We start from the raw sequence: 15,088 nt of genomic DNA on the forward strand, positions 1-15,088 counted from the left end.
ACTATCAGAGTTTCAGGACGAAAAGATATGGGAAGAAGGAACCTGAAACACAGAAAGCGTCCAAGCGATGTTGCTCCTGAACCTACAGGGGACGAAACACGATCAACCGTTAGGTCTTTCTCCCGTTCACAATCTGGTTCTCGGTCTAGGTCTCAGTCAGTGGATCGTTACAAAGCAAGGTCCTTATCAAGATCCAGTTTATCCAGAAGAGGATCTGTCGTTTCTCAGGAAAGCGTACTCAATGAAGGAAACAATAATGAAATCTACTCTGGTGCTGGATCAGAGATTATCCCTTCATCCATCACTTCTTTTCACTATCCCCATAGCTTTGGGTCTAGAAGACACCAATCAGCCGCATCGGCAGAGACATCTCCATTATTACATACTCGAGAAGATGTGGAGTCGGTGAAGTCGTATGGAACCAACGCATCTAATGATGAAGCCGCTAATTTCAAGTTCTTCAAATTGGAAGAAATAGAACTGGCACCAGGAGGGTCTACTTATGAGAACCCAGAAGAAATCGTCGACTATAATACTGACTGGGTCTATCCTATTGATAAGTACGGAGCTCAGGATATAGAGAATGAGAATCCGATATTTGAAGAGGATGACGGTGATGACCAAAGAAGTTATGGGTCTTCGGAATTCGAAAGAAGACGTAGAAGTAGTGGAAGCAGTAGAGGCTCCAGTGAGGAGTTATTAAACGACCTTGAAGATGAAGCAGAGAGAGAAGAGTTTGAGTACAAGTCAGAGTACCAGAGATACTATTTGGCGGAGGAGGACTTGGTTATTGGTATTGCTGGGTATCAAAATAATATTTTGAAGCAAACAATGTACTATTTATTATGCACAATAACTCTTGGTATGGCATACTTGGTGTTGAGATGGCTTCCAAGATACAGAATCAACTTGATCGGTGATCCTTGTCCCTTAGGAAAAGCGGACTGGTGTGTGGTCGAAAATGAGTATGGTGAGTTGTCTGTGGTTGATATCGAAAAGAAACGACTCAACCAGAGATTGTCTTCCTTTTTGAATATTTCTGACGATAAGGACGACGGTGAGGTAAACCACCAAATCTCGGATCCTATAATTGGACATATGCATACCTTCAAGTACAGATACTTGAAGTTTTTCTATAATCCTGTGGAAGATATATTTAAGACTAACAACAACTGGTTTGATCAAAGTTGGACAAACAGTAACAAAATTGCTGATGGTGTTCCTCAGTCACTCTTTGAAGAAAGGGCAATGATTTTTGAAGAAAATTCCATTGAAATTGACGATAAGCCAATACTAAGTTTATTGTTGGAAGAGGTTTTGCACCCATTTTACGTGTTTCAGATTTTTTCGATTCTTTTATGGTTAGTCGATGACTATTTCTACTATGCCAGTTGTATCTTCATAATCTCAATGATTTCCATTGTCAATACCTTGGTCGAAACCCAATCCACAATGAAGAAATTGAAGAGTATCTCTATCTTCAACTGCGAAGTAAGGGTTTGGAGAAACGAATTTTGGAAGACGGTTCTTCTGAACGAATTGGTTCCTGGTGATATCTTTGAAGTTGATCCATCGTTGAACGCAATGCCATGTGATTGTTTGTTGATCAATGGTGAAGTAATTGTGAACGAATCAATGTTAACGGGAGAAAGTGTTCCAGTTACTAAAAGCTGTCTCCAAGACGAACAGTTAGAGCTCATTAAGGATAATATCAATGTAAACTTGCCCAAGTCATATTTATACAATGGGACCAAAATTTTAAAGAGAAAATCCCATAATGATGAACCTGTCAAAGCTTTGGTCGTGAAGACCGGATTCAACACCACCAAGGGCTCATTGATCAGATCGATGTTGTTTCCAAAACCTATCGGGTTCAAGTTCTACCAAGACTCATTCAAGTACATTGGCTTCATGTCGTTCATCGCATTCACCGGGTTTATTTATTCCACCGTCAATTTCATAAAGTTGGGCGTACCCAAATCATTGATGATCTTGAGAGCTTTGGACATCATCACCATTGTCGTTCCACCTGCCTTGCCAGCAACTTTGACCATTGGTACCACTTTTGCAATCAACCGGTTAAAGAGTTACCAAATCTACTGTATATCACCAACCAGAGTCAACATTGGAGGCAAGTTGGATGTTATTTGCTTTGATAAAACTGGAACCTTAACCGAAGATGGTTTAGATGTGTTGGGAGTTCACTTAGTCAACAATGCCGTTGGCAGAAAGGAAATGAAGTTTGACACTTTAGCCAGAGGAATTGAGGATATTGTTATTAATCGATCCAGTGTCCATGATTCTAACAACGGCCCATTGTTAGTTGCGTTGATGTCCACATGCCACTCGCTCAGGAAAATTGACGACGATATTCTAGGAGATCCATTGGACTATAAGATGTTTGAGTTTACCGATTCCAACTTGAAGGACCTGGAGATGCCAATTATTGAGAACTACTACGGCCATTACCGCATCCTTAAAGAGCTAGAATTTGAGTCTAACATAAGACGAATGAGTGTAGTGGTAGAAACCAACCATTCTCGGCTAGTGCTCTGTAAAGGTGCTCCGGAAGTCATGGTGGACATTTGCACAAAACAGTCGATTCCAGAAGATTTCTTTGATCTTTTACACAAATACACTAATAGTGGGTATCGTGTTATTGCCTGTGCATATAAACCTATTCGGAGTAAAGTAGATATGAACCGTGAATCGTTGGAATCGAATATGCAGTTCCTAGGCTTTATAGTGTTTGAAAATAAGTTGAAGGCGAACTCAGCACCCACCATTCACCACTTACACGATGCCAAAATCAGAACCATCATGTGTACTGGAGACAATATTCTCACGGCAATAAGTGTTGGAAAAGAGTGTGGAATTCTAGAAAAAGAAGAAGCCATATACGTTCCCCGGTTCACTGAAAACCCTGAAGCCGACGAACTTGTGTGGGAGAACATCAATGATCCGGGAATATTGTTGGACTCTACCACCCTCAATCCACTCTCTATTAAAGACTACGATTATAAGTACAAATTTGCCATAACCGGTAAGTTTTTCAAGTACTTGTTAACCAACTTCAAGGACCACGAAAGCTTCCAGCAAGTGCTCTTATATTGTGACATTTTTGCCCGGATGTCACCTGATGAGAAACACGAGCTTGTCAATCAGCTCCAGAAAATCGACTATACAGTTGGGTTTATTGGTGATGGTGCGAACGACTGCGGAGCATTAAAAGCTGCCAATGTGGGAGTTTCATTGAGTGAAGCCGAAGCGTCCATTGCCGCTCCATTCACGTCAAGAGTGTTCGAAGTGTCGTGCTTGCTCGATGTCATCAGAGAAGGCAGGGCGAGCTTGGTGACGAGTTTCTCGAGTTTTAAGTTCATGTCGCTTTACTCGGCCATTCAATTCATCACAGTCACAATTCTCTACAAACGAGGTACCAACTTGGGAGATTTCCAGTTCTTATACATCGACATGATTTTGATTTTGCCGTTGGCAATCTTCATGTCCTGGTCACAGGCTAATAAGCGGATTATACCCAAACGACCATCGGCGAATCTTGTACTGCCCCGGATTTTGGTTCTGCTTGTGGGTAATATTGTGATACTTCTTATATTCCAGGTGATTTTGTGGCGGATGATCCAGCGTGAGCCTTGGTATGTGGTTCCTGTACCGGGGGATGATGAAAACGTCAAGAGTTTCGATAACTCTGTGCTCTTTTTGTTTTCGAATCTTCAGTATATCGTGGTATCGTTGCTCCTCGCAGAAGGTCCGCCGTACCGGGAGCCACTCCACAAAAACGTTCCGTACGTGATGACAGTAATTGCCAGTGTGGCAGTGTCATGTGGATTGTTCTTGATCGATAGTGACGGATCACTTGGTAATATTTTCCAGTTGGTTAACTTACCCACCCAGTACTATGTGATTATTATGGTGATGTCGGCTATAAACTACGGAGTTTTGTACGTGATGCGGCGGTGGGTGTATGGGTCAATTCATGCAGCCTATAAGAGGGTGCTAGGATCCCGCCACAGCAAAAAAGCCTATAAGAACATGCAAAAACGAGTGGTGCTGGTGTAAGTTTCGGGGATAACCCGCTATATTTCGTAGTTTAATCCATTCACCCTCATATTTAATATAATGGGGTTCTCCACAATATAATGTAAAGGTGGTGTGGACAGTCACACCACCGCACAACTAGGGCAGTTCACCGACACTCCGAGCCCGACACCACTTATGGCCCCACAAAGTCGTGCCCGCGCCCGCTCAACAAATTTTTCCGTCAAGTTAAGTCCGTTTCTGCAGACCCTATGAAGGAAGAAGTATTAGTAGAACCCGCTCTTTTAATGGGCATTCATGCAATGATCGATCAACAAGATGGTTCTGTTTATAATAGGTATTCAACCGTCTCGGTGCCGTCCGATACCCCGTAAAGCCAAAACTTAAGTTTTTGTCTGCAAAACCAGCTATCGCCGAACAGACTTGCGCAGACGCAGTTGTGGGGCCTGATCATCTCTATAAATATCACCAGTTTCCCCGGACTTTTTTCGCTCCCAGACAGCAAACAAGGTCTTTTAAACCCTGCTTACAATGACCTCCAGTGACTCTATTCATTCTCAAGGCTCTAAAGAATTATCAATGTCTTCGAACGAAGATGTGGGCCGCATCCACACCACTGGTGAAAATAATCAGTTCATTATCATCGGACATAGAAAATACCTTCGGAGTGAATTAATGGAGGCTTTCGGTGGAACATTGAACCCCGGGTTGTCACCTCCTCCCACCCATGGGTTTGCAAACCCCAGTCCGCTTGGTTTGACGTCATTTGCATTGACCACCTTTGTGTTGTCAATGTATAATGCTCGGGCCATGGGCATCACCCACACCAATGCAGTGGTAGGGCTTACAGCCTTCTACGGTGGGGCTGTCCAATTTCTTGCTGGTGTGTGGGAAATCATGGTAGGAAACACTTTTGGTGGTACTGCCTTCTGCTCCTATGGGGCTTTCTGGTTATCATACATGGCCATTAATATTGAAGGGTTTGGAATTGCTGCCGCGTACGGAGATGATTCGGAGCAGTTGGGCAATGCCGTGGGGTTCTTCTTGTTGGGTTGGGGTCTTTTCACCGCTATGTTGGTGTTATGTACCATGAAGTCCACAGTGGGTTTATTCAGTTTGTTCTTCACTTTAACCCTTACTTTCCTCTTGTTGGCGGGAGGTGAGTTCACAGGGAAGGTGGGGGTCACCCGTGCTGGTGGAGTTGTGGGGGTTATCACTGCCATGTTGGGGTTCTATAATGGATTTGCTGGTACTGCCAACCATCAGAACTCATACTTTGTTCCTCATCCCATGCCTTTGACTAGAACAAAGAAATGAGATGGTGGGCCTAAAGTATTTATTTGCCGTCTCGGGAGATGGCCTGGGGCTTGCTCCAGTTATTTATTGATATTTATTTGATGTATGTTTTACTTTTGCGTTTGCAGCCAAAAGGTGTGACGGGGTTAAGGTGCGCAAGCGCAACTCTTAAAGCCAATATGGTATGTAGGAAAAAGATATAAAAGTGATGGCAGCAAGCACTTAATTGGCAATATTGGCAATATATGCTTGAGTATGTGAGATATGCGCTTTTTGCTAGCTCAAAGGCAAATCCAAGGGCACCAGTGTATGTTCATTTCGCGACGTTTTGCGACACATGTCGCACCCATCTCGGTCGTGCAGCGGTCGCAGCGTCCCACGTTTTCTATCTTTAAATTCCATCCTCATCTTATACAACTCCCATTTAAAGTAAATTCCATTAATGTCGACCACCAAAAGAATCGCTTTGCCAGCTAGAGTCGAGCCAAAGGTTTTCTTTGCTAACGAAAGAACCTTTTTATCATGGTTGAACTTCACTGTGATCTTGGGGTCTTTGGGTGTGGGCTTGTTAAATTTCGGAGACTCTGTTGGTAGAATTAGTGCTGGTTTATTCACTTTTATTGCCATGTTGACCATGGTGTATGCTTTGGTGACGTATCACTGGAGAGCAAAGGCCATCAGAATGAGAGGATCGGGTCCTTACGATGACCGGTTCGGTCCTACGATGTTATGTTTGTTCTTGTTAGTGGCCGTTGTCGTCAACTTCATATTGAGAATTCGTGCTTAATAGTTAATAAATGCATTAGAGAGGAGATGGAAACCAGGGAAAGTTGAAGAGAAGCCAGATGGAATCCGGGGATAGTTGAAGAGAAACCAGATGCTAGTTTCGTTAGAAAAATTTTCAGTATGCTGTGCTTGGGTATGGTTCAGCCTCCGCTTTTTACCTACCCGGCGAGTCTGGCAGCTGGCTAATGATTTCCCTAGCCATCTTGGCCTTCTTAAATATAGTGGAGGTAACTAGTTGCCGTCTTTCATGCCCCTAAGTTGTCTCTAATATATGTCCGTATTCAATATCTATATTGCTAACGGCTATTTTTGTTACCGCGATTTACCAAAAACTGTAATGAACACCGCTTATCATCCACCATCAGTAAAGGCAGTGTTTCTCGTCAAGTTCGACACATCCGTGGGCTATGAAATAGTATGGTCCAAGACCGTCTGGAACATCAACTTGTCGGGAATTGAATACAAATGCATGCCTTCGGGAGTCCATGAGTTTGACCAGGACTTGACCTTGTTCTCCCATAAAGCAGACAAGATGTACTACGGTATCAGTAAGTTCAGACAGTTGAACAGAAATGCTGGTAGTGACAATGACAGGGCCAACATAAGCATGTACAGTTTGGGATGTCTCTGTGAAGCTGAATCTACCGAGTGGATGCCTAATACATTTGTTAGCAACGGATTCGAGTACATCAACTACTTGGATGAATGCTTATTGACGTTTTTGACCGACGAAGAAAACACCTCCGTTTTGGACGCCATCGACTTCGATACGATTCCCGTAAACAAGTTCACCCACCCAATCAACAGCCTACCCGACTTTTTCACCAAGTTTGGACCTTTGGTGTTCAAGATCTACAAATTGAGTCTCTTGAGAAAGCGTATAATCATCTTTAACCAGTCCAAAAAAGACAATTACTTGATTCAGGTGTTCAACTATATCATCTCAGTGTTGTCAGTGATCCCACTGCAGTTAAAGTTTGACTTTAACCGCTCGCAAAAGGACTTTCTCCAGCCTCTCTACAACATCTGCCTTCACGACTTGGAAAACAATGACCTCCAATTGGATTCGTTTGTGGCCACCACCAATGACGATATTTTAATGTACCAACCCATCTATGACTACGCCATTGTGTTGAATGATGGCTTGAAATGCCCTGAAATTTTGAGCTTCCAGGACGTGACCCAAGCCAAAAAGGATATCTTGAAGTGCACTTTTAACGATTACTCCAAGTTCAAGATCATCTACAAACACCTACTTAACGGTGATGCGGACCCACTTCCCACCAACAAGTCGAGTGATAATCTCTCTATCAACACCTCCGCATCGGTACTTTCAAGCTTTAAGTTCTTGGGCTACGGTTCATCATCTGAACCCAATATGTCCTATGAGCCGAATTGGTGGCTCAAGGATTCCACCTACCCGTTGTCGTGGACTCAGTATATCTGGTCAGCCTTCTCTTGGTTTGCATCTGCAGGCTTCAACAATCAGCACATTGAGGCCAATCCAGAACAAGCTTCCAACCTGCGACCAGTAGATACAGTGGAAATGGTGGAAATTGTGGGCTACTTTCACAAGTTGACCAAGAAATGGCTTTACCTCATCCAAGATATTATTGTTGATGAGATGCACAACGGCAATGTGGTGTTGACATATCAGGATTTGGTGAACCTCGAATTGGATCCATACTCCAAACATGATGTTGCATTCATCTCAGACTTTGTCAAGCTCTACTGGGATGTCGACTCGGTGGAAGTGTCTTCCGGCTTAAACTTTTTCTGCTGACTCGAATTACTGCAAAACTTGTTTTCCGGGCTCGGGCAAAAACCATCCTAGCCTATGGACTATAAATCTGCTAGCTTACGAAACCTCTCAATAAAAATACGTTATGGAACTATAATGTCTACACTATACTACTCTTTCACCAGTCTGACTCCTGCTACTAACCTACTAAGCCTTCTGGATTGAAAAATAAAGGTCGTGCGCGCTGCGGCGTACTATTCTAACCTCACTTTTCAACAAATCGACAACATACCAAACAATTGCACTCGATTGTTTATAACGCTAAAGGATTTATTGACTGCAATAGCCCGTCCATTTGTGTGCAGAGTCTCTAGAATCCTTTAAATCACGACAGGAATTCTCCATAACTTCCGTTTAACTTTCCGTTTTAACTAATTGAAATAGAGGCAAACCTTATCGTCTTTTTTTGACCCGTCACCAAAAGGCCATTGTGTCACTTTAAATTTTCCATCCTCGTGATCCGAATAATTCCAACCACACTATCACAATTGATACCACTGATCTTCTTTCTGTTATTTATCAGTTGACTGACAGCTTTCTCCCAAAAAAAACACGTATTCTACAATGAAAAGCCAAAAACTCCAAAAGCTGACCTCCTCAAAGGCTGAAGTTATTGAGTCTAAGTTCAAAACCGACGCCGACATTGCCAACGCTAATTTCAAGGAAAGAGAGTTGGAAAAATGGGTGCCTGATGCTGACGACACCAAAGTCTTGACTTTTGATGAAAACTCCACTGGCGGCTGGGATCAATTTAGAGTCAACCAAGAAAAGTTCGGGATTGAATCCACGTACGATGAACATTTATATACCACGAGAATCAACACCGAGGCCAAAGACTTCCAAGAGCGGGTGAAGAAGGCAGAGAGACTTGCCAATGAAATTGAAAACGATGGTTCCATTGATCCTCATATTTTGGAAGAAAGAGGAAAGCTTAAAGACACCGGTCTTGACGAAGAAATGAAATATTCGGGTGTTTTAAGAGATGAGGACCCAGATGTTACCAAGAGAGACACTCGTGGTGATGAGTTGATGGCTGCATTGAAGTCTGTGAATATCAGCGATAAGAAGTATGTTCCCCCAAAACCCAATGCCTTGAACACGGCTCACAAGGATCCTGCCATCGCCTCAATTCAAAAGCCAAGCGACAAGAAACATACTGAAGAATCGTTCAGATTGAATGCTCAAAGCGAAATCAACTCTTTGAAAGAGTTTAGTGCAACTTTTAAAGTACCTCATAAGCTTCCTAACGACTTGTTACCAATCTTGGCAAAAGACAAGATAAAACAGGATGAGATTCTTAAGAAATCTTCAACCCCAACCTCTACTTCTGCTTCTTCCACGCTGCCTCCTCCAGTGGCTACTGGAACTACCTCGGTTGTTCAAAAGAAGAAAATGGACCCAACGAAGCCAGCTTTCAAGTTGAACCCCAAAGCTGCTGCGTTCACTCCTTCCTCTCCAAGAGGTCAAGGTTCTCCAAAGCCTCAAGCTCCCAAGCTACCTTATGTTAACAATGGTAACCATAGCTCCGGGAACAACAGCAGATCGCCTACAAACCCAAGCCCAAGAATGAACAATCAAAGACCTTACCTGGCAGGTTCTGGAGGAATGTCCAAACGTCACTACCAGATTTCCCCTGCTGACTTCTTCGGTGGTTTTGACAGAGTTCCAACTAAGGAAAGCCAGATTGAAAAGTCCAAGAAAATCAAGATTTCTTTCAACCTTTTCGTAACTGCTAAGAGGAACACACCAAAAGGTGAACCAGTCACGATCGAAAGAGCTTACACCACACCACCAACTTGGAAACAAACAGTTGACGAACCTTATTACAACTTGTTCCCTTCGCCTGACACGATAAAGTTACCAGGGTCGATGGCTCCTTCCCCATACATGCAAAGTCCCATGGTTGCATCTCCATCCATGCCAGGGTTTCCCCCACAATCGCCAAACCCTCCTGGTATGATCCCTCAATCCAGTCAGCTGCCCCAAGCTAAACCTCAGGTACTCAATCAACAAGCCCCAGGTCAACACCCACAAGCGATGAACGTTTTTCAACAACAACAGTATCAGGCAGCTATGTTCTATCAACAGCAACTCGGTATGATGCCGCAAGCCCAAGGTATGCCTGGAATGTACGTTCCCACCGGAGGTGAGTTCATGATGCCAGGATACATGCCTCCAAACATGAATTATTCGGGCGGGAGTCCGAATTCGCCTCGTATGGTGATGCAATACCCATATGGGAATTCTAATCAGCACCATCAAAACTATAATGGTAACCATCATAGAAGATACAATCAGAAGCGAAACGAATAACTTCACCAAAAGAATGACGTTCCTTCTTAATGTATATAACGATTAGTCCATGTGAATAAATCACTACTCATTTTCCTTACTAAAGAGCCTCTTAATTGTGTGTTTTGTAACCAATATTTTCTTTTCCTAGATTACTCCAATCCATAATATTCTAGGTGATTTGCTACATACCTTAATTCTCTTGGAAGCGGTGAGCAATCGTTTTAATATTATACTTATTAATTCAATCCCATTTTTAGCATCCAAATCGAGAGCGATTGGAATTTGTTGATCTCAAAATGCGCACAAAAATCAATAACACATACATCCATGAGTGAAGCAGCATTATCAAGAATAGCCAACTTGATCAGCTTGGAGGATGATTTGGTGAAGATCGATTCCTTGCGACAACAATTTGTTAAGGAGAAATCTTCAATTGATATCAAATTGAACTCAGCCACCCAGTCACAAATAGATTCCATTACCTCCAACTTAAACAAGCTAAACAAATCGAGCATCAAGTTGAATAATATCAAAGCCGAGATCAAGAAAATCAACTCTCTCTACGATGAGTCTATAACAAACTTATCGGAGTACGATATTATAGAAAAGATGACTAAAGTAAACCAGTTTTTCACCCAGGTTAGGAATTTGTACTCCGATATATCCCATTTCAAGAGAAACTTGGACAATATCAATGATTTGATAGATGCTGAATACGAGGTCATCACCGAAGACATTACGTATCCGTTGAATTACATCTTCAAAATTCACTATAACTTAACTCAAGCAAGAAACTTGCAAGACTATCTTGAAGTCGAATCGTCTGGTTTATCAGACGATTTGAAATCAATTATATTCAAGATCATACAGCCCATCAAAAAGACAATCAAAAAATTTGACGATTTACTTGCCGAAGTAATTATCAGTGTTACAGAAGCAGTTAAGGAGGGAAATAACGAACTTGTGTTCAAGTTGATACAGATCATAGAGTTTGAGTCCACTGAAGATTTGAATCTTATTTTGAAAAATAACTTGGATCTAAATTCGAATATTTTGAATATCAACTATGGCAAAGTCAGATTACAAAAGCGGAACTACAAGAAGTTCTTCTATGACAAGTTGGAGGACAGTCTCATTGAGACTTTCGACAAGTGTATAGAGCATTTCAGTGCTGATAAGATGCTTGTGTACGATAATCTTAATTGGTTGGAAGACGAGTTGGTGTTTGTGAACGATACTTTGTCACAAGTGTTTCCGAAGAGCTGGGAACTTGATAACTTCATGCAAAATGTCTATTATAATAAGCTTCACAACTTCACCATGGATATCATTAAAACTGATCCTCCGGCAGAGGACTTGTTAAGAATCTTGGCATATGACAACCATTACAACAAATTTTTGGTTGCATTACAATCCATTGATGAAGATTCGGATCCAAAGAATAAAAGAAAATCCGTCATCAAGCCACAACAGAAATCTATTATTGGTGAAGATTTGAAGAATGTCGTGTTGGATGATTACTTGAAGGTTATCGTTAGTAAAATGGAAGAATGGAACCTCAACTTAATGCAGCTGGAGACAAAAACCTTCAAAGAAAGGGCACAGCCTCCAGATCTTTATAACTATCATCAAGTTATTGAAGATGAAGATGCTAATGATGAGCCAGTCGTTTTGGATATTGAGAGTTCTGTTTATGTATTGCCTGATTTCAAGACTCCTTTGACAATGTTGAAGGAACAGGCCGATGTTGCAGCAGAATCTGGTTATGGAAAGATCCTAGTTGGAGTCATAGAGCACTGGTCTAAATGCTATCTTCAAAGAATCATGAACTATCAAGCGATCATTGACGAAGAATACGACAACTATATGTCGATTTACAATAATGAGAGGTTCTTAATCAAAGAAAGCAAAGCATCCAGGATATTCAGAGGCACCAAAAAACGGCCAGTGGTGAACCTTGATGAGATGAGTCAGGAAGAATTGTCTAATATCTCCAAGGAAGGTTTGCTAGAGTATTTGGCAGCATTGGGGAACACATTTGAAATCAATACTGACCGGTTACAAGACAGATTTTTACCTATTTACAAAGACAAGGTACACACAACTTATCAGTCGAGTATTGAACAAAGCTTCAGTGATACTATGGATCCAAGTACAAACTTACATGTTCAAGTCATTCGTACAATTGTTGAAATTATTGTCAATGATTTATATCCCGCATTGTCAATCGTTTTCACCAAGAAATGGTATGAAGGTGGCAATAACAACCATCTTGTAGAAGATGAATCCATGGCCCTGAGAATAGTGGAGACCATTGGTGAATATATGGAAGAATTAAGAGGGTATACTACCTATGACATTTATCTGCTCACCTTCACTATCCTCCTCGACACATTCATTGCAGCATATATAAGAATCGGATACGAGAACATTTTGCACGGTGAAGGTAAGAAGATTGATCCATCAGCCGTGAAAAAGTTCAAATCTTTCAGTGAAGGTGTTGGAAGGGATGTGATGGCATTCTACGGTGGACTTGAGCATTTATTCACCAGAAAGGATGCAAGATACTTGTTGACAAGTTTGAGAGCTATAGAATTCTTGGGTGATTTGGGAACATGTGACAATCCAATGGAGTTCATTCCCCAGATGTGGGAAAATGAAATCTTGGGTTCATTCTACAATTGTTCAGTTGAGTATGTGAGAGGAATTTGTCAATGTCGTAAGGATATGGATAAAAATGAAATCAACTTGTTGGTGAACCAGCTTGTTAAGACACAAAAGAGCTATCACGACCAAGTGGAGCCTCCAGCATCTACCCAAGTGGTGCGTACTTTAGATGATTTTCGGTATTCATGATATGGTACAGTAATATACACAAATGGTATCTCTGGCTTCGTCTGATGACGAGTGATGAAAAATGCTATCTCTATTCTTCTTCCGAAGAAGAATACTCAACAAGGGAGGAAGAGGCGGTCGGTTTGATTACCTTCTTCACGAGCTCTACCTTTTTCTTCTTGAGTAAAAGTGGCTGCTGTTGAGGAAGTGCTCTTTTAGTTGTGTCAGTTTTGAACTTACTGAATGCTTCCAGAACTAGCTTATCTTCGGATATCTGTTTTGGTTCTGTCTCCTTTGGCACTTCTGACGGCGTGCTTTTCAATTTGGCTTCTTTTTCAAGTAATTTTGATTGTTTTGCCTGTAAATACTCTAATTGTTCGTTAATTTCATATTGCCTCTGCTGTTCTTGTAACTTTTCGCCTAAATTTTCAGTTAAATCACCGGCACCCTTTTTCAAGTTGTTCTCTTTCCAGAAAGGATTCTTCTTTCGTTGTTCTCTGGACTCCTGGAACTTTTTGTTTTCTTGATCTTCTTTTAAGAGTCTCTCTAGAATCTCATCTTGTGTTTCCTGGACTGGCACCACCACCTTATTTTTGGGTTCAAAATTACGCTTGGCTCCGGTTTCCAATACAAAACCTGAACTTTGGGGGTGCGTTTTGAAACTGATTTCGTTGTTGCAAATGGGACATCTTAAATAGAATCTAAATATCTTTATGCCCAAATACTTCTCCTTTGTGTCTTCTTTCCTCGCATTAAATTTTCGTGAACTTGAGATGTATTCGTCACACTTGAGGCATCTCATGGAGAAAGGAGCCAGGAGTCGTACCTTTATGGCTATGTCCTTGTTTTTCTTCGCCTTGGGGACTTTGGAAGGATCATAGTCGGGAGGATAGTATTTGTTTATAGCCTTTCTCTCAGACATAGAGTTTACAGATAATGCGAAAATTACCAAATCGATGCTCCAAGTATTAACAATCCCAATTGAAATGAAAAGGATATCAAACACTAATACCCCTACAAAAACTTCAATTAGTATTACATGAAAATATATATTGACTTTTCGTTTACGAAAATAATTATTTTAATGGGAGAGTACCTTTACCTATTTATGGGGATTAGAATAAAATATCTTTCATAATGATATTAATTAATCTACTCAGCATTTCTTTTAGCAGCCTTCTTGGCAGCTTTCTTGTGGGTACCGAAGATCTTCTTGTCTCTGTTCTTCTTTTGTCTTCTTTGTTGTCTGGAAGGCTTTTCAACCTTGTCAGCCAAACCGGCTCTGACTAATCTGTAAGCTGGCTCAAACTTCTTGGCGTCAGCAACGGATTGGTAGATCAAACCGAAACCGGTAGACTTTCCACCACCAAATTGGGTTCTGAAACCAAAGACAGAAACGGAATCCTTTTCAGCTTTGTAGATTTCAGCCAACTTTTCTCTTAATTCATCCTTAGAGACGTTAGCTCTGTTTGGGTGCAAGACATCGATGACAAATTGTCTTCTAGCCAACAATGGGTTTGAAATAACTTTACGAGTTCTGATGGTAACGGCGTCACTCTAAAAAAATTGTTAGTATATTGTTGGATGTTTGAGGGCATAGGAACGAAATGGTAAATATCGATGATATCGACTTGGTAGGTCTTGATTCAGGCTTTGAAGTAGTAAATGTATAGCAAAACACGGTGATTGTTTTCAAATCTCTTTGAGGGTACGATTCCATGTATGGTTGTTGATTGAAATGGATATTTCAACTTGACTCGTTGGACTTTAGGGTACAGTGGGTGGATATCTAGAGCTCTGACATAATGAATATGGAAGTCCAGACACATGTGATATCAACGTATTCTCAGTGCCATATCGTTCTCATTCTTGGGTCAGCATTAAAGGAACATACCATTTTGATGATATTTCTGTATTAAGATTAATCGATAAATTTGAAAAACTTTTTAGCTAAGCTAAGATGTGTGCGTAGAAAAATTTTCTCACACAAAAATATCAAAAGGCGTGTGTGTTCCAGGG

The 15,088-nt window shown here is 41.3% G+C and overlaps 8 protein-coding genes across 8 annotated transcripts; 6 read left to right on the forward strand and 2 right to left on the reverse strand. All coding sequences in view use genetic code 12, as the record gives it.

Moving 5' to 3' along the window:
• Nucleotides 1-27: 27 nt before the first annotated feature.
• On the forward strand, nt 28-4,077 carry PSN45_002982 (uncharacterized protein; the record flags this gene model as incomplete). Its single annotated transcript, XM_006683615.1, has 1 exon — nt 28-4,077. The coding sequence occupies one exon, from the start codon at nt 28-30 to the stop codon at nt 4,075-4,077; it is 4,050 nt and encodes a 1,349-aa protein (XP_006683678.1).
• Nucleotides 4,078-4,587: 510 nt separating this feature from the next.
• Nucleotides 4,588-5,373, forward strand: mug86_2 (Meiotically up-regulated protein 86 protein; the record flags this gene model as incomplete). Its single annotated transcript, XM_006683951.2, has 1 exon — nt 4,588-5,373. The coding sequence occupies one exon, from the start codon at nt 4,588-4,590 to the stop codon at nt 5,371-5,373; it is 786 nt and encodes a 261-aa protein (XP_006684014.2).
• Nucleotides 5,374-5,794: 421 nt separating this feature from the next.
• Nucleotides 5,795-6,139, forward strand: nrf1 (GTPase regulator Nrf1; the record flags this gene model as incomplete). Its single annotated transcript, XM_006683949.1, has 1 exon — nt 5,795-6,139. One exon carries the CDS (start codon nt 5,795-5,797, stop codon nt 6,137-6,139), a length of 345 nt encoding a protein of 114 aa, XP_006684012.1.
• A 336-nt stretch (nt 6,140-6,475) lies between these two features.
• Nucleotides 6,476-7,921, forward strand: PSN45_002985 (uncharacterized protein; the record flags this gene model as incomplete). Its single annotated transcript, XM_006683614.2, has 1 exon — nt 6,476-7,921. The coding sequence occupies one exon, from the start codon at nt 6,476-6,478 to the stop codon at nt 7,919-7,921; it is 1,446 nt and encodes a 481-aa protein (XP_006683677.1).
• Nucleotides 7,922-8,503: 582 nt separating this feature from the next.
• On the forward strand, nt 8,504-10,252 carry PBP1 (poly(A)-binding protein binding protein; the record flags this gene model as incomplete). Its single annotated transcript, XM_066157981.1, has 1 exon — nt 8,504-10,252. The coding sequence occupies one exon, from the start codon at nt 8,504-8,506 to the stop codon at nt 10,250-10,252; it is 1,749 nt and encodes a 582-aa protein (XP_066014078.1).
• Nucleotides 10,253-10,561: 309 nt separating this feature from the next.
• On the forward strand, nt 10,562-13,090 carry SEC6 (SNARE-binding exocyst subunit S6; the record flags this gene model as incomplete). Its single annotated transcript, XM_066157982.1, has 1 exon — nt 10,562-13,090. One exon carries the CDS (start codon nt 10,562-10,564, stop codon nt 13,088-13,090), a length of 2,529 nt encoding a protein of 842 aa, XP_066014079.1.
• A 70-nt stretch (nt 13,091-13,160) lies between these two features.
• cwf16 (Pre-mRNA-splicing factor cwf16) lies at nt 13,161-13,991 on the reverse strand (the record flags this gene model as incomplete). The annotated part of the gene is made up of 1 exon (XM_066157983.1): nt 13,161-13,991. One exon carries the CDS (start codon nt 13,989-13,991, stop codon nt 13,161-13,163), a length of 831 nt encoding a protein of 276 aa, XP_066014080.1.
• A 230-nt stretch (nt 13,992-14,221) lies between these two features.
• RPS24A (ribosomal protein S24A) lies at nt 14,222-14,789 on the reverse strand (the record flags this gene model as incomplete). The annotated part of the gene is made up of 2 exons (XM_066157984.1): nt 14,222-14,626; nt 14,751-14,789. 2 exons carry the CDS (start codon nt 14,787-14,789, stop codon nt 14,222-14,224), a joined length of 444 nt encoding a protein of 147 aa, XP_066014081.1.
• Nucleotides 14,790-15,088: the final 299 nt, after the last annotated feature.

This window comes from Yamadazyma tenuis, chromosome 3 (assembly GCF_029203305.1).
Source record: "Yamadazyma tenuis chromosome 3, complete sequence".
NCBI lineage: Eukaryota > Fungi > Ascomycota > Pichiomycetes > Serinales > Debaryomycetaceae > Yamadazyma > Yamadazyma tenuis.